General features: G+C 32.0%; 4 protein-coding genes across 4 annotated transcripts; 1 reads left to right on the top strand and 3 right to left on the bottom strand.

The window, feature by feature from the left end:
• Positions 1-2,147: 2,147 nt before the first annotated feature.
• LOC114420697 (pentatricopeptide repeat-containing protein At4g11690-like) lies at positions 2,148-3,779 on the bottom strand. Its single transcript, XM_028386525.1, has one exon. The coding sequence runs from the start codon at positions 3,777-3,779 to the stop codon at positions 2,148-2,150; it is 1,632 nt and encodes a 543-aa protein (XP_028242326.1).
• A 5,892-nt stretch (positions 3,780-9,671) lies between these two features.
• On the bottom strand, positions 9,672-12,393 carry LOC114417746. The gene is made up of 3 exons (XM_028382819.1): positions 11,955-12,393; positions 10,706-11,056; positions 9,672-10,377 (listed from the first exon to the last, which is right to left on the bottom strand). Exons 1-3 carry the CDS (start codon positions 12,237-12,239, stop codon positions 9,865-9,867), a joined length of 1,149 nt encoding a protein of 382 aa, XP_028238620.1. The 5' UTR covers positions 12,240-12,393; the 3' UTR covers positions 9,672-9,864.
• Positions 12,394-14,603: 2,210 nt separating this feature from the next.
• Positions 14,604-14,981, top strand: LOC114420698 (transcription repressor OFP8-like). The gene has a single exon (XM_028386526.1). The coding sequence runs from the start codon at positions 14,604-14,606 to the stop codon at positions 14,979-14,981; it is 378 nt and encodes a 125-aa protein (XP_028242327.1).
• A 3,699-nt stretch (positions 14,982-18,680) lies between these two features.
• Positions 18,681-21,381, bottom strand: LOC114419736 (probable diphthine methyl ester synthase). The gene is made up of 6 exons (XM_028385504.1): positions 21,232-21,381; positions 20,710-20,834; positions 20,387-20,616; positions 19,904-19,943; positions 19,667-19,758; positions 18,681-19,039 (listed from the first exon to the last, which is right to left on the bottom strand). Exons 1-6 carry the CDS (start codon positions 21,379-21,381, stop codon positions 18,852-18,854), a joined length of 825 nt encoding a protein of 274 aa, XP_028241305.1. The 3' UTR covers positions 18,681-18,851.
• Positions 21,382-22,756: the final 1,375 nt, after the last annotated feature.

Consider the following 22,756-nt stretch of genomic DNA (forward strand, 5'->3'; position numbering starts at 1 on the left):
CGAAATTCATTTATTCACATCTTCGCCTTCAATTAAATGTCTGGGGAGGGAGAAATACTCATCGCACGCAGACAATGGAATGAAGGCTTCAATTTCTTCTCCTTCTCTCTCACACTTGGAAACCCCAACAAAACAACCCAGAAGAAAAGCTTGAGGAATCACAGGAAACTGTTAGAGATGTCGTTATCTATGTCGGAATACACACGTGAGCCCGCTTAGAGGTAAGGGGTGAGTTTATCGCAATTCGGGTTAGAATGAATGTGTAGGAATCCATAGAGGATCAAATTGGGGTTTATTTTGGGATGTTTATTGAATTATAATTTTCCTTTACAATTATAAATACGATATTGTTGTGATGATGGACCCATTGATGTCCTAATGTAAATTGGTTGATAAACTTGAGGACTCTTGATGTTTTCATATTTTTGATCTATGATTTGATTCATTCATTTTAATATGATTGTGTGTAATTATTTGAGAGGTTTTACTTCCCATGTTATAGGAAGCATTTTGTATAAACTGTTACATTGAGATTATGAAATTGTGATTAAAATTGTAAGTGACAAATTGAACCTGTGATGAATGGTGAAATGCATGTGTATTGAGATGTGTGTATTGAGTTGTGAGCTACGAACTATGCAATCACACAATTGTAAGACCCTTTAAGGGCGACGAGTTTTTGCACGACGAGTATTGTGATGAGATCCACTGTGGGGACCCGACGAGTTTAATCACAAGCGCGACGAGATAAAATTATTTTGAGAACAATTGAGGAGTCGTATGCATTGCATAGTTCATAGGTAAAGTGTATATGATTCATGAGGTGTGATAACATGTTAAATTGAGATTATACCTAGCTTATACTTCTACCAAAGCAGTAATAAAAACACTACCAACATACAAACACTGTATCAGCAAGACCAAAATTAATCAATGAAATACTCAGGAAGTGAAATACCAACTTACTATTTGATTGTAAAGGATTATCTTCAGCAGCAATTCCCGTGGAATTAGCACTAGCCAACAATATTTGCCTCTGCATCACTTCATTTCTCCTACTTGCCTAAAAATAACACAAAATAGTTTGTGTTATTTTCACTCCAAAACAGTTCGAATATAAAATAATCAGTTTCACGAACATCCAATTTTCATAATTTCACCAAACATTACACAAAGTATTTTGTTTGCGTGTTTGTCTAATTTGAAAAAAATAATGAAAAGCGAAAATAGGTAAAAACATAAAAGAGGGACCAAAAAGAAATCTTACAACAAATCTAATTTGGTCGCGCGAGAGTGGAGAGTCACCATGGGTGCGCTGCCGCGGACGATGGGAGCTGAGTGATGAAGCGAACTCAGGAAGGGAGACCTTAGTAACTGAGCAAGTTGAACGGTAACTTTTGACCCAAAAAATAGAAAACAATAACAAATTATTTTGTACGCCATAGAATATCTTTTTATTTGGTTTCAGGTTAAAAAAAATTAATTAGGTTGAGAGTTTATAATTTGAAAATAAAAAATTTATAAATAAATTACAGTGTAATAAAAAAATGTTAAATTAATTTTATTAAAAATATAATTTTCCTTCTCATTTCCTCTCAATCAAACAAGAGCTGAGAAAGTTTATATTTTTCTTCGGTTATACCCAAAAAAATGCAATAAAAAATCTTTTCTTTTTAAATTTTTTTCTTTCACATTCTTTTTTCTACTTTTCTTTGTCAACAAAAAATAAATAACATGTGTCATATAAAAATTAATAAACTATAATCTCATTCTACTTAATAATTTCCCCAACCAACTAAGTAATCATAAGTACTTTATTTTTCAGCTGACATATTTCCCCAGGCTATTTGTCCTAATCCATTGGGCATCATGCACTTTGATAGGATGTGTTGTAGAGAAAGAAATATCAATATGCACACAGAGCAAACTGTTCATTCAAATCAATCATTCATTTGTATCTAGAATGCTGACCAAAAAAAAAATTGTATCTAGAATGCATCAATTATTATGCATTTAGGATGTAGATTAACCTCAGAGACAAAAAATCAGGATAATTTTTTGAACAAGCTTGACTAAAGATTATAGTGTTCTATTGATAAGAAATTGAATCAAGAGAAACAAAATATTTTAATTCCGAGTTCAATATTCTAAACATCACCCTTGACTTTGTGAACCATTTTGTACAAAGAAACTGATGGCTTTAGTCCTGAATTTATCATCTGTCCCAAGAGAAGTTCAGCTTCCTTCCACTTTTCATCTCGGCAAAGAAGCCCTATGGTTGAACAAAAACTGGCCACATTTGGAACCATTCCACTGTGAACCATTTCTTTGAGCAGCCTAAGAGCCCTATAAGAGCTTCCTTCTTTGCAGTAACCGTGAATCATGGTATTATATATGACACTGTTTGGTTGGAGGTGCATCTCACCCAATGATTTGAAGAGTTTTGACGCTTCTTTCATGTTACCATGCACACATAACCCATGAAGTAGGACACTGTATGTGTAAACATCTGGAACCAAACCAGACTTCTCCATTAAAGAAAGCATCTCGCTAGCTTTCTCCGTATGATTTAGTCTCGCAAAGGCATCAATTAGAATCGTATATGTCACTTTGGAAGGAGCAATGCATCTCTCTTCCATTTCCTTGACCAAGTCAAGAGCTCCTGCTAAATTCTCAACCTTAGAATACCCTGCAATCAAAGTATTATAAGTCACTAACGTTGGCGATAGTCCACTTGACTTCAACTGATTGAATAATCTAACAGCACTGTCCATTTTTCTAACATCGCAAAACCCATTGATCAGTATGTTGTACGTAACTATGTTAGGACTAAGACCAACTTTGTTGACTTTATGAACCAACTTCACTGCTTCCCCAAACTTCTTCCCTCGACACAGCCCGCCTATTAAAATGTTATAAGTCATAACCCCACATGCAATACCTTTCTCACGCATTTCAGCGAACACCTTAAAAGCTTTATCCACCATCCCATCGTTACAATATTCACTAATAAGACAATTGTAAGCATAAGCATTAGGAACAATTCCACTTCGCTTCATATTTTCATACATCTGAAACCCTTCCCTTTGAAGTCCTTGCTTGAAAAACCCATTCATTAACACACTATAAGTATGCGGGTTGGGAACCAAACCCAACCTATTCATCTTGCAAAACAAATTCTTTGCCAGCATAACATTTCCATCCTTGCAACACCCATCAATCAAAGTAGTGTATATAACAACATTCGGAGACAAACCAAACTCTTCCAGCATGGCCAAAAGCCGAAAGCCTTTCACAAAGTAACCAGCTTCACAACAACCCTTGATCATAATCCCAAAACTGTAGGCATCCAGAACAACTTTACTCTTCAATTCATTGAATATCCACCAAGCTTTATCGAAATAATTAGACCTAATGAGTAAGCACAGAAGATTATTGAAGGTGTTTGATAAAGGAACATGGCCCTCGTGAATCATGTGGTGTAGAAAAGTGAGGGCTTGGTCGGTTGAATGAGAATGAACATAGGCATTGACAACTGTGTCATAGAGAGGAGTGTAGGTTGAACAAGGGGTGAAATGGGCTTGTGTTAGTTGAAGCATTAAGGAGGAGGGGATTCGACCAGAGATTAGACGCAGGATTAGAGATTGGGCTTGGGGTAGCATGCCAGAGGAAAGGAGATGATTTAGGATGAAGGAGATAGAGTGGGAAGTGTGCTGAAGGCCTTGATAGGTTGCGGTGTTGAACAACAAGAGTGCTTTTGTTGGAGGCACTTTCACCATTTTTTGGATGAGAATCAGAACTTCGTGCGACTGGGACATGTTTCACTAACCCCAGCCACATTTGAAAATCATAGATTACAATCAAGCCAACATGGACATTTTTATTTTTATTTTTTCTCTTTTGTTGATTGTGATCTCGTTCCCATCTCAATTCTCACCCTTTTCTTCAATTTCAATACCCTCAAGCAGTGAACTCGTTTGTTATTTCACATGCTCATACACTAGATAAAGAAATGATTCAGTTATCATTCTTTAACGCGTTTCCATGCATAAACTACTTAAATCAAATGAATTGATTCCCAGGCTTCCTAATATCTTTAGAAAAGACAGTCCAGACTCATAACTGGAAGAATCTTGAAGCCGCCAATTTAGATTTTCACTGTATCCCCATCAGAGGAACTAAGGAAAAATGTGTTACTAGCTACCTCTTTCATATAATTATTTATATGATCCCTAAAATGTGACAAGTATAGGTTTATTAAATGGTGTTGTCCTTTTAATGGGTGAGCCTCCTTGGCATTCATGGCTTGACCTATTTAACTTTTTGTCTGATCATATTAGTCTAACTATGTAGGAAAATTTGATTGTGCTCATCTCTTAAGATACGACAATCCGTTGGTTCCGATCGTGTGCAACGAAAGGATCTCGAACCTTCTGAACACCAATGCTCTTGCTCTCAAAAAAATAAGTTTTTTTTATAAGAAAAGAAAGAGAATTTTTTTGGGAGAAAAGGAACGAGACTGTGTGCTTGTGCTTTTTTAGAAAAGAGGAAAGAAATATATATAGGCATTTTTACAACAAAATATGACCGTTGGAAACCAACCTACAATTGTCAAGACAAACGTAATAAACTAGTTGACTCATTAAAACGGAATCTTAAGAAAATCTAAAATAAATATTTTATTTTATAAAATAGTATTAATATAATTAATATATATTTATAAATTTTAAATTAAAACACAAATATTTATCAACATTCCCCCACATAATTTAAAATTTTAAAATATATTTTCTAAAAGATAATTTGTATAGAAACATAAGAGAAAGAGCATATGATATTGTATTTCGGTATAAGGAACCTTCTGGGTTTGAGCCTTATACCTAGTGTTTATGAACTTCCACCCAAGAAAAACGTAATGACTTAATTGTCTTGAACTACATATTCTTTAACTGGACTTTAGTACACAACCCCTACAATATTGGCGTTCAATTGGGTTCTAATTAGTGGTAGCGCGTTACACGGCCTTGCGCTTGTATCTTGTTTCATGAGTGTCACTTAGAGATTAACCCATATCTCACAATGACGGCCCCGCCACCACACTCACTAGGTGAATCCTCAAAGAGTGGGTTGTGAGCCCCACCCCTACGATAATTGTCATCGGATTCATTAAGAGTTTTTTTTACCAAAAATACACATATATAAATACCTCAACCTTAATATTGTCACAATTTATAATACACCTCGTCATAAGAATGAGAAACGGAACAGCTTCGCCAAATTTCATTTTGGTGTACTTTAGTCAACAAACAATTTCGTTGTTACCCGTTGAACTTCATTCATGGGATCACCAATCACACGGAGATGGATGTCCATTGTTGTAACTAAATAATGGGCTTTAGTTCCATTCCCCTCGACGACTCAAGTACGTGTTGATGCGTCAACCCTTTTGTAAGGGTATCCGCAATATTATTTTCTGACCTGACAAAGTCAAGAGAAATGACATCATGAGAAATCAAATTTCTAATAGACTTATGTTTCACTCTTAAGTGTTTTCTTTTTTCATTAAATTTTTTGCTAGTAACTTTAGATATAGCAACTTGACTATCACAATGCATTGGAATTAGAGGTATAGGCTTATTCAACAATGACAAATCACATAACAAATTTTTAAGAAACTCAGCCTCACTACTAGCAGTATCTAAAACGATAATTTATGCTTCCATAGTAGAACGTGAAATAATAGTTTGCTTAGCAGATTTCCATGATATTGCACCACAAGCTAAAGTAAAAACATAACCACTTGTTGATTTTGTTTCATCAGAATCAAAAATCCAATTTGCATCACTAAACCCCTTAATTACTGCAGGAAAACATGTATAATGAATGTCATAATTAATGGTTCCTTTTAAGTATCTAAAAACTCTTTCTAATGCAATCCAATGAGAATGATCGGGATTATTAGTATACCTTTCTAATCTACCAACTGCATATGCAATGTCAGGCCTAGAGAAGTTTGTCAAATGCAACAAAGAACCAATAATTTGAGAATATTTATGTGAAGAAATTCCTTTACTCAAATTTTTCTTTAACTTGATGGATGAGTCATAAGGAGTAGAAACAAGTTTCACATCAAAATAATTAAACTTCTTCAATAGCTTTTCAACATAGTGTGATTGGGTTAAAATCATGCCATCATTTTTCTTTATAAGCTTAATTTCCAAAATCACATCTACACAACCAAGGTCTTTCATATCAAAATTTCTAGACAAGAAAAACTTCACATCATTTATGAAATGCATATTACTACCAAATATCAATATGTCATCCAGATACAAACCTAAAATGACACATCCATTATCATCAAATTGTTTCACATACACACATTTATCACTATCATTAATTTGAAAATCATACCAAAGAACAACTTGATCAAACTTTTTGTGTCATTGCTTTGGAGCTTGTTTCAAACCATATAAAGATTTAACAATTTATTTTTCAAGGAAAAACATTTTCCAAAAAAAGATGTCATAATAGTATCATTAGAAATTTCAAACACTTCTGAATTAACAACTACGAATTTATAAGTAATATTATGTAAAGAATATCCAACAAAAATACAATTAATAGTTTTTTTTGTCAAATTTCCTTTTCTTATTAACAAGGATGTTAACCTTTATTAGACACCTCCACACTTTAAGATATTTCAGATTTGGTTCTCTTTTTCTTCATAGCTCATAAATTTTTTTTTTTAATTATAAGATACCATATCAAGAAAATGACATACAAAATATAAAGCTTCACTAAGTGTTCATTTTATTGCTTTGTGTGTTGTATTCTCACATGTTTATTATTATTACAGCAAAAAGCTACATATATAGAGGCAATCAGTCACTAACATGTAACAACAAAATACTTGCAGCAATAACAATAACATTAGAAAAAAAAACCAAACAACAAACATCCTAATTTTAAAGACATGTAGTGTTCAGAGGAGAATCTGACCAAGTAAAATATAGTTTTCTAACATATAGGAATGAAATTAGAAGTATGCTTTTAATTTTTTTCATAAACTAATTCTAAATGCATTTTCTCTTCAAAACCATCATTAATAAAGAAAATATATTTTAATTTTAAATTTCAAATTATAAGAAAATATCTTTTCAACAATCTCTCACTAATTTAAAATTTAAGGAAATGAAATAATATAATAAAATATTTTTAATAAAGCATAATATATTGTGCCTTCATCGATTAATTTTTCAAACTTACTAAAAGGGGAGTCAATCATATTCATGACAGATATTTTGGTAAAACAAAATGCTACTGCAGAAAAGACTATGCTAAAAAAAAGTAGATAAATTTTTCTCCTTAGAAAATAAAATAAAAATGAAAGAAATAAATAAGAAGAAAAATGTAAATCCTTTAATTAAATAACAAAATAACAGTAGAAAAATAATTTTAATTGACAACACATAAATCAACAATGCACTATATCATACCATAAGAATAAGGAAAAAATAAATTAGGGGAATAAATATTTAGTCTGGGTTGAAGCGCACAAATGTTATCCTTAGAGAGAAAACGTCCCACTGTACTGGTAGAAAAATTTGATTGCGCTCTACTCCCAAGATACGACAATCCGTTGGTTTCGATCATGTGTAGCGAAAGGATTCCCGAACCGTCTGAACACCAATATTTTTGTTCTAAAAAAATAAGTTTTTTTACAAGAAAAGAAAGAGAAATTTTTTGGGAGAAAAGTAACGAGACTATCTGCTTGTGCCTTTTTTAGAAAAGAGGATATATATATATATATATATATATATATATATATATATATATAGATATTTTTGCAACAACAAAATATGACCGTTGGAAACATGATCGGTTGAAAACCAACCTATAATTGTCAAAACAAACTAGTTGACTCATTAAAACGAAATCTTAAGAAAATCTAAAATAAATATTTTATTTTATAAAATAGAGTTAATATAGTTAATATATATTTATAAATTTTAAATTAAAACATAAATATTTACCAACAGAATATACCCAATCTTCATGGTGCTAATCGATATAAAACAATTGGTTAATTGACAGAAAATCTCAAATAAGTTAGCCATTCTAAAAGCTCTTCCATTGAAGGATTACATCTTTTCTTTTATGTCTTGATGTCAAATTAAAGGTAAATTTTGAATCACGTTATTCAAATAATCAAATATTATGTTATGGTAAAATGCCTTCACGCTCTAAGACTTGGCTGTTTTTGCAGCCATCCATGGTGCAATTTTCATTTAAAATATAAAAAAAATTAACAAAAGAAAATATTTATATATAAGACTTGCCTCTACAAGCTGTTGGAATTCAATTACCGATATGTAGATTCTGCTTTTAGTTTCATTATCTCAAGCCATTTAATTACTTTTAAGAACAAAACATTTTATTTTGCGGAATTACTCAAGAAATCAATGATGATAAAGTGATAATAGAGTTACTTGAAATGACTAGCTGTATGAGTGTCAAAGTGCACAAATTGGTTAACTTACATTTAACCCTTTTTTTTCTAGACTTCTTCAATATATGTGAATATCTCTGGTTGCTTGTTTTTTACTTTGTATAGACTGATTCCTCACAATTCCATTGTTTATAAAACCTGAACATTTTGCAGCATCAAGAAAGTGTCAGATTTGGACTCAGCTCAATCAAGGTTTTTCAGCAATGTGAGCATCGAAGTTGAGAGAAAGGGGTGTTATTGACTGATAATGAAAAAATTATGGTGCTATATTTCTCGTTGATTTTTGCTGCGTCTAATACTGTATCAGAGGTTGGATTTCTTTTCTTAATTGTTTTTGAGTCCGATACAATAATTGGCTATGGTAAATATGAGATGGATGAATGAAGATGTAAGGGGTAAACTTAGAACACCACATATAGCTTGATGTGCAAAGCTGGTATTCTACATATTATATACAGTATTTGAGATTTCATACCACTAGTATAATGCTCGATCTTTTTTTATGCTTTAGTTTTTCCTGCTTGTTACCACATATAGCTTATGTTGTGTCAGTGTCAAAGAAAAAGCTTATGTTGTGTCACATCATTCATCATTATAAATTTGATTTGATGAATTAAAGTGCTATTATTTTTTATTTCCTTAACATGAAAAATACTATTTTTGTTCTTATTTATAAGATGCAGGATCAGCAATTGAACTAATATTTTTAGAGAGTTAGTATTTATAAATTTTAAGCATTCGTTTTTGGATTCAATTGAAATCCTCAGCTCAGTAATCAATTCCAATTGCTAGGTTATTTGGTTATTTCTAATCGAAAAGTGTGAATCCAAACTGTTTTGGATCAGTATCTTGATTAAATATAGACAGGGATCTCCCATATTATTTGGGTTCAGCTAGACATTGGAGCATGCGTGATCTCAGTTGTCTATGTAAATAGGCACCTCGGGTATGAATCCTTTTCTACTCTCATTCTTGTTCATTCTTCTCTTACTGACTTAGGCATCAAGGTGTTTGCGCACCACAACAGATGTTGAGAGTCCCACATCGACATCGGGTGATTAACGAACATGGAAAAATACTTATATAATTGAATAGGTCACTCTCTTATAAACCGATTTTTAAAAGGATTTTTCGGATGTCTTTACTGCACTTTAGACGCTAAACTCTGCCGCGGGATATCAAGATCTGAATCAGATCTCTGTCTCGGAACCAAATCTCAGCCAACGAAACTCACTTTATCTCTGACCCAAAGTTTCCAATTAAAATAAAATTGAATTACTTGCAAGTATAGGATATCCATTCATGTCTTTGTTGGCTGAGGAGAGGCAAAGAAGGAGAACCGAAGCAAAATCCTATCCCATTCCCACTGCTTGCTCTGCACCTTCGTGCTCTCTCTCACCATCAGAGGGAGGCAGAAAGCAATCCATAGACAACCCAACAATGTTAAAATCAACCTCTTCAATCGTCCATGTTTCCTCAATCATATGTTTGTGATTATGCGCCGCACCGTACCTATAAAGCGTGGCAATTGTCCTCCCACCATGCGCTATGTTAATGCCATCTATGTATCTATAATCATCAATCATGGACTCGATGCTTGTTTCCCAAAACACTGACTCTTTTCCTTTAACGGCCTTCATTTTCACCAACTTTGTGTCCTCAAACTTCACCAGTAGCCCCGTGCGTTGGCTGAAGTAACCCAGCATTGTGTGCATTACGATTTCAGTATTGGACATGCTTTGTGCTTGCAGAATGTGTTGATCCGTTTGTAACCTGAGCATGAAGCAAACCTCGTTGTTAATGTTGTTCTCTCCTACACATTCTGCGTCTAGGAACAAGTTAGCCGTGCACCTTGGGTCCAGTCCCTGATAATAGTAACAACCACTCATGATTAATTTTTTTAATAATTATAAGTGAATATTTCATTCTAACTATGGTTATATTATGTATATAACTTCATTTTTGTTTCAATGTTACTTATTATAAGATTTCGTATCATTTTTCTGAACAAAGAAAATATTTTAGTCTTTACTTTAAATAGTCACTTTTTAACTTGGGAGAAAATGAAAAGGGTCTTCTTAAATATTAAAAAAAAATCACACACAAGTTTAATATTAATATCTAAATTAATTAATTAATTTGATATGTATAATTTAATCAATTATAAATAGAAATGAAAAGAATGTTATTTACCTGAAAGAAGCGGCGGAGGGGTCTGGGAGGACCTTTGTTAGCATGGAAAGGTTGAGAAGAAGAATGGTTCCAAGCTAGCTTTCCATTACTGCCAGCACTGACCTTGAAACCGGAAACGACCAATTCCAAACACCATAAATCAGGGTTCTTCTGCCATAATACAAAGCCTCCCACTTCAGTTTTGCCTCTTGATTGAACGCTTTCTTCGTATCCATCACCTTGACGACGCACCTCCGATCCACATATTCTCACTTGTCCCATAGCATACATGCTTTCCAGTGAATTCAACGCAGCTACTCCTCCCGTCGCTGCCACGTACTGCTGAACTATGTACTTGGCACTCGAATCTCTCTGCATGCAGGCCCCCATTTAATTTAACTAATGAAACTATTGGGTGCTGTAGTGGCAACTAATAGCCAAGAAAAATACATGTTTGTATATTAAAATATAAGAAATGTTAACCACACACTACTTTAATATTCTGCACTCTATCTAGCACAGTTTATTATTGGCTTATGGGGTGAGAGAAAAAAAGTTCAATTGATTATAACTCAAAAGATTGCTAGCAACACAATTCTAACTTAACACACCTCTAACTCTCTCTGTCTCTCTCTCTTTTCTTAATTCTATGATGTGAAGCATCGACACTGACATGAACATCGAACATGACACAGACACGTGAATATCTGTAATATTTAAAATATAGAATGTAGTACAAGTATCGTGTCGGTGTCGGACACTAACACGAATACGTGTCGAACACCAGACACGACAAGGGACTGGGGTGTCGTATTTCATGTATTCTATAACACCATCTCTATTGTTAGATTTCAGGTGTGAGGAAATTTATGAAACGGCAAATGAATGGTAATCCATAATTTCTGTTAAATCTCTCTTTCTAATTTTCTTTATTTATTTTACTTTTAACAAATAAAAAAGTAACAAACATGTTCGTACATAACTTCGTGATATATTTTTCATTTTTTTAGATAGTGGCATAATTTTTCATGATGTAACATCACTCTGATAAAAGTTACCTAAATATTTTTACATTCTAGACATACTTAGATACGCAAGGTTCGTATGCATGGAGTTCAAAGCGAAATTAATTAACCAAGACAAAAAAAATTAGAATTGCGTACGTACGTGATATAGTTTATGAGTTATTATCACCGTTATAGATTTATATGCTCTAATATATACCGTGGCATTGAATTATTAATATATATAGATGATTGGTAAGGCTTACAATGGAACAATCTTTGAGGGGGCGAGTCAAATTATGGTCTGATGGAACCTGAAGAGGAATAAGGGGAGCACCCACAAGCTTAAGCAACACCATGAATTCATTGTTTGATGGTGTTGAGAGACCAGAAGACTTATCAACGAATTGAGCATTCATGAGAGTTCGCATGTTCTTCCAACGATTGGACCCATTGCTGCCCATGCCGGACAACATCTCCTCGGGAATTGGCACCTCAAGGACGGTATCCAACCCATCTTCATTGTCAAAATTAGGGCACAACTTCCTCATTGTTAATTTTTTCAAGGAATGTTAATTAATATTAATTTGACCCAATTAAATGAATAGATTATCAAGAAAGAAGGAAAGGAATCCTTTTGAATAAAAACGGAACCCTTCCTCTTTCTGGGTAGTGAGCACCCCCTGTGCCTGGAAAGGCTTAGGGTTAATTTTGTGTCCCTAGTGAAAGGGGAAGCAAGACACATGACGTACGAGCTCTTGCGTTTTCTTTCCTAGCCGTTCCTTGCCCGTAGGCCTAGGTGCCTTTAGCTGCACATATATAGTTTTCTTTTCTTTTCTTTCTTTAAGGAAATTTAGCATGCACAAGAAGGGTCATGTGTCTTCTTTCTTTATATTTTTTTTCTTTACTATTTTCCACATTTATGATTTTATATTTTAAAATAATATGAAAAAGTTCCACAATTCTTTATATATTTCAATATAAAAATATATATATAGATACTACTAGTTTACTTTTTAAAGAGATATATGATGGGAAAGTTAGCAAGAAGAATTAATTTGTTTTGAAATTTATTAAATGGAGATAAATATTGAATTAATATTTAAATCGGGATAAGTCACAGGATTTTTCATCATTTTTGGTAATAAAGTCATAAAAAGTTAGATGATTTTGTTTTTTTTTACCAAAATCGTAAAAAGTGAACTATTTTTATTTTTTTTTTAAAGAATTTAAATGAAGTCCTAAAATAATTAACAACTTCCAAGTCTCAATTTTTTAAAATTATTTATTTGTTACGACTTCAAAGTCATCCAAAAAATTTATTTTTAAAATAATTTTTAACAACTATAAATTAGTTTTAAGTTATAGTTTTATTAAATATTTTATATATTTTGTATAATTTTTTATTTAATATATTTTTTAATATTTTTATGTTATTTTATTTAATATTTTTTATATTTTTTTACTAATGATGTTAGGGACTATTATTTGTTTTATAAATTAGAAAAATAATATAAACAAAATACTTAAATTTAAATATAAAATAAAATAAAAAAGTGCTACACACATTTGTTTAAGAAAAATATTAATAATAGAATGATGTCCCACAAAGAGTTTTACTAAAACAAATAATGATTCCTAACATCAATAATAAAAATATAGAAAATATTAAATAAAACATTATATAAACTATAGAAAATATTAAATAAAACTGTAACTTAAAACTAATTTAGAGTTGTTAAAAATTAATTTAAAAATAATTTTTTTTTTATAACTTTAAAGTCATAACAAATAAATAATTAATAACATTGAAAAACTTTGAAGTCCTTAATTATTTTACCACTTCCTATAATTTTTTTAAAGAAAAAAAAACAAAAGTCATTAATTATTTTACAATTTCACTTAAAAAAATCGAAGTTATCCAGCTTTTTAGACTTTATTACTTACAACTTATCCCAATTTGAATATTAATTCAAAATTTATTCCTATTTTATAAATTGCAAAAGGAATTACTCTCTTTTGGTAACTTTCCCGATATATGATCACACTTCAGTGTGTAATTTCCAAAAATCATAATAATAAAAGTAATGGAAATCTTGACAAAAAGATCTTCTCCATTTCTTTAATTAGTGGTTACTTTTATTAGTTAGATTGGTGGAAAACATTGGATTAAATACCTGGAATGTTGTCATTTATGGTATGGATCAAAATAAAGAGTATGAATGAGTACTTGATTTGGTACGGGAAATGCAGGGTTTTGATTTGAGACCACGCTTGCATGGTGGGTGTTCTTAGTCGAGCTGGAAAGCTCACATGCAGAAGCAGCACAATTCATTTCTGATTAATGTCAGTTGAACAAAGTGCTAAAGTTGGGGTGAAGTTTAAATGGGAAAGTTTGCCATTGATCATTTAATTTGTTCCTGAAACAACCGCAAATGGAACCTAAATTTTAAGCTAGAAATGCAAATTTGGTTTTCCTAATATTGCTCGTATTTAGTCCGTATATATAGTTATCATTTGTTCCTTACCTAAAAAATCCATTCAATCTTTTTTTAAAAAAAATCATTCAATGATTAACATAAATGTAACAAAGGTATAGCATATTACTGATCTGTATAAATTAATTAAAGAGAAAATATAAGAAACATTAAATACCAAATGCGGATAAGAACGTTTCAAATGACGAAGTATTTATAAATATATTCTTGACCCTAAAGTGTTTAATTAGCTGAGCTTCGTCATGGCCAAAGGTTTCAAATGTGTCGCTCAAAAGACCTTTCCTCTTTCCCTGGAAACCCCGTTCCTGCCATATACCGTCTTTCACCCGTTAACCACAACGCACGTGACTCAAAGCATCCAAGCCTTCTTCCTTCTCCTTCTCCGTCACCGTCAAGGATAACGTCCATCGCGCAGAGATGCAAAATGTGCTGCGACAAGGAGAGTTTGAAGAAACTGAAATCCAGCGTTCCGTCGAGGAAGACGAAGGTTCGGAGAAACGGAGAGGAACGGAGGTGAAGAAGACGACGGTGACGAGGAGAAGTGTGGAGGGGAAGGTGAAGGAGAGCTTCGCGGTGGTGAAGAAGTCGAAGGATCCTTATGAAGACTTGAGGAAATCGATGATAACGGAGATGGAGATGTCTGAGGCCGAAGATTTGGAGCAGCTTTTGCAGTGTTTCTTGGCTTTGAACTCGCGGAGTTATCATGCAGTTATTGTGCGGGCTTTCATGGAGATTTGGCAACAAATGTTCGTAATGAAAAATCTCCAAACGAACGTTAAAACTCAGGAAAAGTAAATCGTGTTTTGTTTTGGCTGCTATATATGTGTGAATGTGGGAATTATCTTGGGATGTTTTGGTTTGATTTTGATTTTAAAAATTATTTAATTTGTTACACCTCTATTATACGATAGATAGAAAGAGAGAGATTATTGTGTATGTTAATAAGATATTTATTGGAGAAAATGATTCTTCTGTACATAATTATTCTTTGCTTTTGATGTGCATTTATTATGGTATATTTTGTTGGAGAGAAAGCCAAAAGAATGGAAGGGAGATATAAGAGAAATATTAGATAAACACATGAGATTCACACAAAAAAAAAATATATATTTTTTATTCTTTTCTTCTTAATTTCTTCCTATGTCAGAATTAAGAAAGAGAGATTGTACGTGCATGATGTATATATAATTTGGATTTTTCTCAGAAAATAAAAACATATTATGATGTAGGGATGATGTTCTCTTTAATTCTTTAAAAGGAAAAATATATATTGAAAATTTAAATGTTATTCAACACTAATAAAGAAAAAATAAAAACATAAATATAATAGATGATTTATGCATGATATGATAGAAAAAAAAATATTAATAAATTATGAGATGTTTAAAATTATAAAGTGTCTAAATATCATTCTTTTTTATTTATAATTTGTGCAACAGTCATTCATTATGAGAACACAACAGTAATGATTGAATTTGATTTTTAGATTAGATTAATTAGCTTCCATGCGTTTTCAAACTTGTGCTTAATTTGTTGGGTAGGGAAAAATGAAATAGAGGGAGGAAAAGTAGGTAGATGAGAAAATAAAATAAGAGAAATAAGTAAAAAATGAAGAGAAATACAGTTGTTTGATACAAAAAAAATAAAGTAGAAATAGAATAAAAATATGTAAAATAAAGTGGTTTTGTTATGTGAAAAAAGAAAATATAATAAAAGTACATGAATATCCTTTTGTGTGTAAGAGACCATAATAGTAAAAGGGTAGTATGGTAACTTTGTTTAAACAGTACAAAATTCTTCTAATTTCTCGTCAGTTTAGAGAAGAAATATTGTGCAGTGGGAACGGCAAAATTATTCAAATATTTCGTTGCATTTCACAGCTTCCAAATCAGAGAAATTTCTTAAAGTTTGTAAGTTTCCCACTCTTCTTTTCTATTCTCCAATACTTGAGCGCTATCAAACCCAGCCTCCATAATATTAATTTTAAGGTTAAATGTTAATCTTTTATTTATTTATTTTTGTCCCTCTTTTAATAAAAGGTTTTAATTTAATACCTTATTTTTAAAAATTTCTTCAATGTATATATATTTTTTTTGTCCAACTGAGACATGCATTAAAGCATTCTCTAAATATAAGAAACTGAATGACAAAAATATTATTTTTCTAATTTTATAATTTTAATTTTCTTATTTTTTAATTGAGATATTTTATCTTTTACTTTTAAAATTTATGATTTTAGTTCTTCTATTTTTTAACTGAGAAATTTAGTCTCTCACTTTTAAAAATATGTAATTTTAGTCTCATTTGTTAATTTTAGACTTGATTATGTATTTTCTTTAATTATCTTTTGTAAATAAGTCAGGCTTGTAAATAATTAAATAATTTTTAAAAAATATTTGTCATATATATAATAAATAAATATGTGTTAGTAAATATTTGTAGCATATATCAACATTTGAAATTAATAAAAGGACTAAAATTGTAATTTTCTTAAAAATAGAGGATGAAATATCTTAATTAAAAAACTAAAAATAAAATCACAATTTTTTTAAAAAATTAAAGATAAAATGTCAAATTAAAATATATGAAAACTAAAATTATAAATTTAAAAAAATAGGAAAACAAAAATTATATTTTAGTTAAATTAAATTGAATTAATTTTAAAAATACAGGACTAATTGAAGCATTTTGAAAATAAGAAATTCAACTACATCTTTATTATAAGAGAGACCAAATTACATAAGATAAATACAGGACTAATTGTTTTTTGTCTATAATTTTCTTTTTGTCTATTGTTGGACGATTTTATTTTCATTTATTTAGAAGTTACTAATCTAGAATGTAAATGGATTGGTTAATCTAGAAGGTAAAAAAGGTGTATACAACTACTTTGAAACATAAGACGTTCTTGACATTTATAGAAGCGATTTATTTATTACGGCGGGTGATGGAGCAATATCGCATGGACCAACAAGACTTGCACTTGATTTTTATTGACTTGGAGAAAGCGTATGATAGAGTGCCTAGAGAGATTTTGTGGAAAGCTCTAGAGAAGAAAGGGGTTAGGGTTGCATATATTCGAGCTATCCAAGATATATATGATAGGGTATTGACTAGTGTTAGGACACAGGGTGGAGAGTCAGACGATTTTCCCATCACAATTGGTTTGCATCAAGGGTCAACCCTTAGCCCCTACCTTTTTACCTTAATTCTGGATGTCCTCACGAAACAAATCCAAGAGATAGCGCCGAGATGCATGCTTTTTGCAGATGACATAGTCCTCCTTGGAGAGTCGAGGGAGGAGTTGAATGAGAGGTTGGAAACTTGGAGACGAGCTCTAGAAACACATGGCTTTCGCCTAAGCAGAAGCAAATCAGAGTATATAGAATGTAAGTTCAACAAAAGAAGGAGGGTTTCTAACTCAGAGGTGAAAATAGGAGACCATATTATCCCTCAAGTCACACGGTTTAAATATCTTGGGTCTGTAATACAGGATGATGGAGAAATTGAAGGGGATGTGAATCATCGCATTCAAGCAGGATGGATGAAATGGAGAAAAGCATCGGGGGTGTTATGTGATGCCAAGGTACCGATCAAGCTAAAGGGAAAGTTTTATCGGACTGCGGTAAGACCGGCGATTTTGTACGGCACAGAATGTTGGGCGGTCAAGAGCCAACATGAGAATAAAGTAGGTGTAGCGGAGATGAGGATGTTGCGGTGGATGTGTGGTAAGACTCGACAGGATAAAATTAGAAACGAAGCTATTAGAGAGAGGGTTGGAGTAGCGCCTATTGTAGAGAAGATGGTGGAAAATAGACTTAGGTGGTTTGGGCATGTAGAGAGAAGACCGGTAGACTCTCTAGTGAGGAGAGTAGACCAGATGAAGAGAAGGCAAACAATTCGAGGCAGAGGAAGACCCAAAAAGACTATAAGAGAGGTTATAAAAAAGGATCTCGAACTTAATGATTTGGATAGAAGTATGGTACTTGATAGAACATTATGGCGGAAGTTGATCCATGTAGCCGACCCCACCTAGTGGGATAAGGCGTTGTTGTTGTTGTTGTTGATTTTTTTTTTCTGATCCTCAATAAATTCCTTTGATCAACAAAATTATCACCACTCCACCCCATCACAACAATTACAAACATAAACATCAAACTTAAATGAACATCTCATCACTAATAAAGATCTCATATATAATTTCACGAAGAAAATATGGATGATTTTAGTAAGCATGAGAATCAAGAATTATTTCATCACAGGGTGTTGTCATACCAAGCACAACAATCTATATTTGTATTTTTTTTTAATAAAAAAATAATATTTTAAAATAAAAAAATTAATTAAAAAAAATAAACCTCATTCAGTAGCAACAAGCACAACAATCTTTCAAAACCTAGTTCTTCAAAGGAAATTTAGATGTATATCATTTTATCTCTAGAAGGATCAACTAATTAAAAAAATATATATGTTCGTTCAGCAGCAGCACCAAAGTAAACACGCTAAACATAATTTTTCATTCACCAATGAATTTAGTTCACTTTTGGCCCTGATTAGAAACCAAAAAGTGTTTCAGGAAGAAAAAAAATACAAGGGCTCCTACAACAAAAAAAAATGAAGTCTATTTTGCTAAATTACTCCGGTCTTGCTGTCTTAATGTTGTATCTATGTCCTGCATCTGTAAAAATCCAGCATTTCTTCCTCCACGGGATGGGTCGGGCCTGTTATAACAAGGCAATGCAAAGGTGCTCCAAAATCAATCAACTGCAACTGCTTCATTGTTCCAGCTACTATCATCTGATCTTCATTACCAAGCCGTGCAAGCCCAACACACTCAGTATCCTCAGTGTAGGCTGCAAGGCAAAGAGGGGAAAGGTACTTTTAACTAGATAGTTATATTTCTAATGAGAAATAATAGGAAGTCCATATATATAAACTCTATCACAGTGAAGATTAGCTTCTAATGAGCAAATATTATTATGGCACATACATCTCTGATCCACAAGTAAAGACAAGGGACAAAGAAACATGGACCACAAGAAATACAGAAATGACTGATCTATATAGCAACAGCTCAAACAATCTTTGAAAACAAAGCAATTTAAGATGCCAAAAATCTAGAACCGATGACTATATCCATTATAATTATTGAGTAGCTATAAATTGCAAAGGACAAATTCATTTGGGAAAGATAAGCATTGATAAATTGTTTGATAGTGGTGGTGAAACTTTAACAAGCATAGAAAGGACATCATTTTGCTTGTTGCTTTCCAGTGGAGGAACTTCCACTGTTTTATATAGCACAATGTATTATAAAAAAACACAGAATGAGCTTATTATAATGTTCGCAACAAATAATTACAATCCAGATAAAATTTGAAAGGTTTATATCATTGGAATTAGTAACAATCAAGAAACAAATAATTTACACTTGAAATTTATGCCCAAACTATAGTGATGTAAAAGCTTGAGGAACTTACCAGGTTCTTCATGTGCTTGCACAATCTCCAAGAGCTGCTCAATGGCTGTGTTTATTGTCATATACCTGGGTGGTTCATAGGCTTTTCTTCCCCTGAAACAACCAAATAAAAAAGATTAATAAAAATAAAGAATATACAGTATGTAGAAAAAACATATAACTTTAGCAACCCATACTTACTGATCACTTAACAAACTACATTAGCAACAGTAAAAAAGGGACCACTTAGAAAACCAACCTGCACAAAGATTCTAGTGTGGGCTCCTTCACACGAATATCTGTAAGCATTACAAAATCAGAAATCATATTAGCTTTCTCAATAAACAAATAGGAAAACTCTCTAGTACACTAGTCAAAGAAGAAAGTTTTCATCTAAAGTTGTTACCAACTTCAGATGGTACAATCATTTGAACATTTATTTGAAGAAAGTAACAATTTTTGGCTAACTATCTTCTAGATATTTATATGACACTCTAGGCTCTGGATTCCATTCCAAGAAGTAGAAGATAATAAGTTTAGAAAACAAGCTTTTAGTTCACTAATCAGCAAATGCAAGAAGCACCTATTTCATTATAGCACCTGCTGCATCACACAAATGCATTTCATACACAGGTTCCATATAAGCAAATACCTATGTTAGATTTATATTTTTAATGTATGCGCACAAAAAATTCTAACACAAGCAGTATTTAAAGTTTAAACTACAAATAGCAGATAGTACCTAACAAGCAAAGTGTATGCAGTCCCATCATTCGGTTTCTTTGAATCTTTTCATAAAAGCTATCAGGTCTCCACGTCTCTGTAAAGAATGGTATAGAAACAGTCTCCCCATAACGGTAAAGCTGTAGACCACAAACTCCAATAGCATTCATCACAGATGCATTGTGTACTACTTTGACTTCAATTCCCATCTTATTTGCTCGAACAACAAGGTCAGTGTGAGTGGTAGCCCTAGTAAAAAACACAATCAAAAGTGTTAATATTATGGGAGAGCCTTTGAGCAAAGCAATGTAAATGTTGGATAGAGACATAGCAATAGCATACCCAAAAGGGTCCCCAACAACAAGGAAAGCAACATGGCCATGATCAGCTTCAGAGAGAATTTCATGGGCCTTTTCTTCTACCATTTCTCTGTCGGCAAGGATAATGGGTTTACCGTATAGTTTTTCCTAGTGATTATAAAAGGAGATGAAAAATGTGTAAATTGAAGTAGAGGGAAACAATCATAGGAAAACAAAAATATCAGAATTTTTTTAAGAGCTGAAAGTCACACCCATTTGACATGGCCACACGTCATCATAGAGCTCAAAGAATATATGAGGTGTTCCATAGAAACAAGTCAAGTATGATCAAATATGTAAAAGTTATATACGTTGATCCTAATTACAGTCTAATAGTGCTGACAACAAGTAATGAGCTATCACAAACTAAGTGATTAACTAACATGTGGTAATCCTAATTACACTAAGAGTGCTGACAATAAGTAATGAGCTATAATAAACAAGTGATTAACTAACAGATTTTTATTCTCCTGATAGAAAGGAATGGTTAATAGATAAAAGGTACCAGGTTGGAGATGCCATTGGTGGAGAGACCAAAGGAGAGGAGGGAAGTGTAGGCTTCCATGTAAACCTTGTCACACTTCTTCACAGCTTCCAAACCTTTGAGAGTGATGTCTTTCTCATCACCCAACCCTAAACCAATTATGTACAACATTTTTTTCTTTTGTTCTTCACTCTTTGGTATTTGCTTCTCAAATCAGAAAATAACCACACTCTTCCACTCTAATTAATTCTTTTTTCACCTTTCCTCACTTAGTTTTTCTTTCCTATTAACCTATACCATCACACTCAACTCCAGCGAGAGCAAAAAGTAAGAGAAGAAATCAATAATTATTAAGGGAGTGAGAGTACACGGCGAATGGAGGTGGCGGTCGGAGCACACGGCGGCGGCGGGATGGGTTCTCTGAGCTTTTGATTTATAGTTTTGACAACGATGCCGCGAGTCTGATAAATTCAGTAACTTTCTTTATACGTTGGGTCGGGTTTCGCTTTCTGGACCCGAGGGCCAACCCAACATTAGCCTTTCTAAAACCAAATGGTGGTGTTCTTCATGATACATCCAACAAATTTCTTTTACATCTAGAGTCTAGAGTGTGTTTGGATGAAAAAAAAATTAAATTCTAAAAATTTTAAATATTTTAATTGAAATTCTTTTATTTTCAAAATTTTGTGTTTGGATAAAAAAAAGTTAAAATTATGAGGGTGAAAAAAAAATTAATAAAAAAGAAGAAAAAATATGATTTGTGTGCTAGTTATACGTGTTCTTCTATGTTCTCAGGCCGGAACGATGTTCCACAATTTCACACGGTATTTCTTGAAGAAGACGGTAAGAAGAGAATTTCAATTTCTCACCTTTTAGAAGGAAATTGAAATTTTAAATTTTTAATTATTTAAAATTCTGTTTTAAAATTCCAAAATTTTAAATTCTTTATAAAAAAAATTCAAACAATGAATTTAGATTACAGAAATTCAAATTCCCTGATAAATTATTTTCCTCAGTTAAAATTCTCTATCCAAACATACTCCTAACATATTTTAAAAAATTTAAGTATGAATCCTTTTTAACTTTTTTCACAAGGCCAATCCATATGAATTCATATGAATGTTAATCGTATGGACCCATGCAGATTATCAATCAGTATATGAACTCATACGACAATTCGTATGATTTAGACAAATTGTTAATGATATGTTTTATAAAATAATTTAAAATTTTAAATATCAGTTTACATATAGATTTAATAAAAATTTATATATGTAAAAAATATATTATTAAATTAAAATTTATTATTTTAAAATTTATTATGTAAATTTACTTGTGTATTAAATATATATTAAAAATTTTAATATTATATATATCATTGTTAATTATTTTTTAATATAATTAATCTATTAGCTCAGTTGATTAAAACGTGATATTAATAACATGAAAGTTATAAACTCAAAACCTGCATAATCATTAATTTTAAATTATTTTATAAAATATATTTTAAAATATAATATGAATAAATGTTGGATGTAAGAAGAAA

This window comes from Glycine soja, chromosome 7 (genome assembly GCF_004193775.1).
Source record: "Glycine soja cultivar W05 chromosome 7, ASM419377v2, whole genome shotgun sequence".
Classification (NCBI taxonomy): domain Eukaryota; kingdom Viridiplantae; phylum Streptophyta; class Magnoliopsida; order Fabales; family Fabaceae; genus Glycine; species Glycine soja.

Coding starts and splice junctions, on each gene's coding strand:
- LOC114420697 (XM_028386525.1), bottom strand. CDS start 3,779: ATGGTGAAAGTGCCTCCAACAAAAGCACTCTTGTTGTTCAACACCGCA.
- LOC114419736 (XM_028385504.1), bottom strand. CDS start 21,381: ATGTTGTACATAATTGGTTTAGGGTTGGGTGATGAGAAAGACATCACT. Junction 20,835..21,231: donor CCAATGGCATCTCCAACCTG/GTACCTTTTATC, acceptor TATAATCACTAG/GAAAAACTATACGGTAAACC. Junction 20,617..20,709: donor GTTGTTGGGGACCCTTTTGG/GTATGCTATTGC, acceptor GTTTTTTACTAG/GGCTACCACTCACACTGACC.
- LOC114417746 (XM_028382819.1), bottom strand. CDS start 12,239: ATGAGGAAGTTGTGCCCTAATTTTGACAATGAAGATGGGTTGGATACC. Junction 11,057..11,954: donor CCCTCAAAGATTGTTCCATT/GTAAGCCTTACC, acceptor GCCTGCATGCAG/AGAGATTCGAGTGCCAAGTA. Junction 10,378..10,705: donor CCCTCCGCCGCTTCTTTCAG/GTAAATAACATT, acceptor TACTATTATCAG/GGACTGGACCCAAGGTGCAC.
- LOC114420698 (XM_028386526.1), top strand. CDS start 14,604: ATGCAAAATGTGCTGCGACAAGGAGAGTTTGAAGAAACTGAAATCCAG.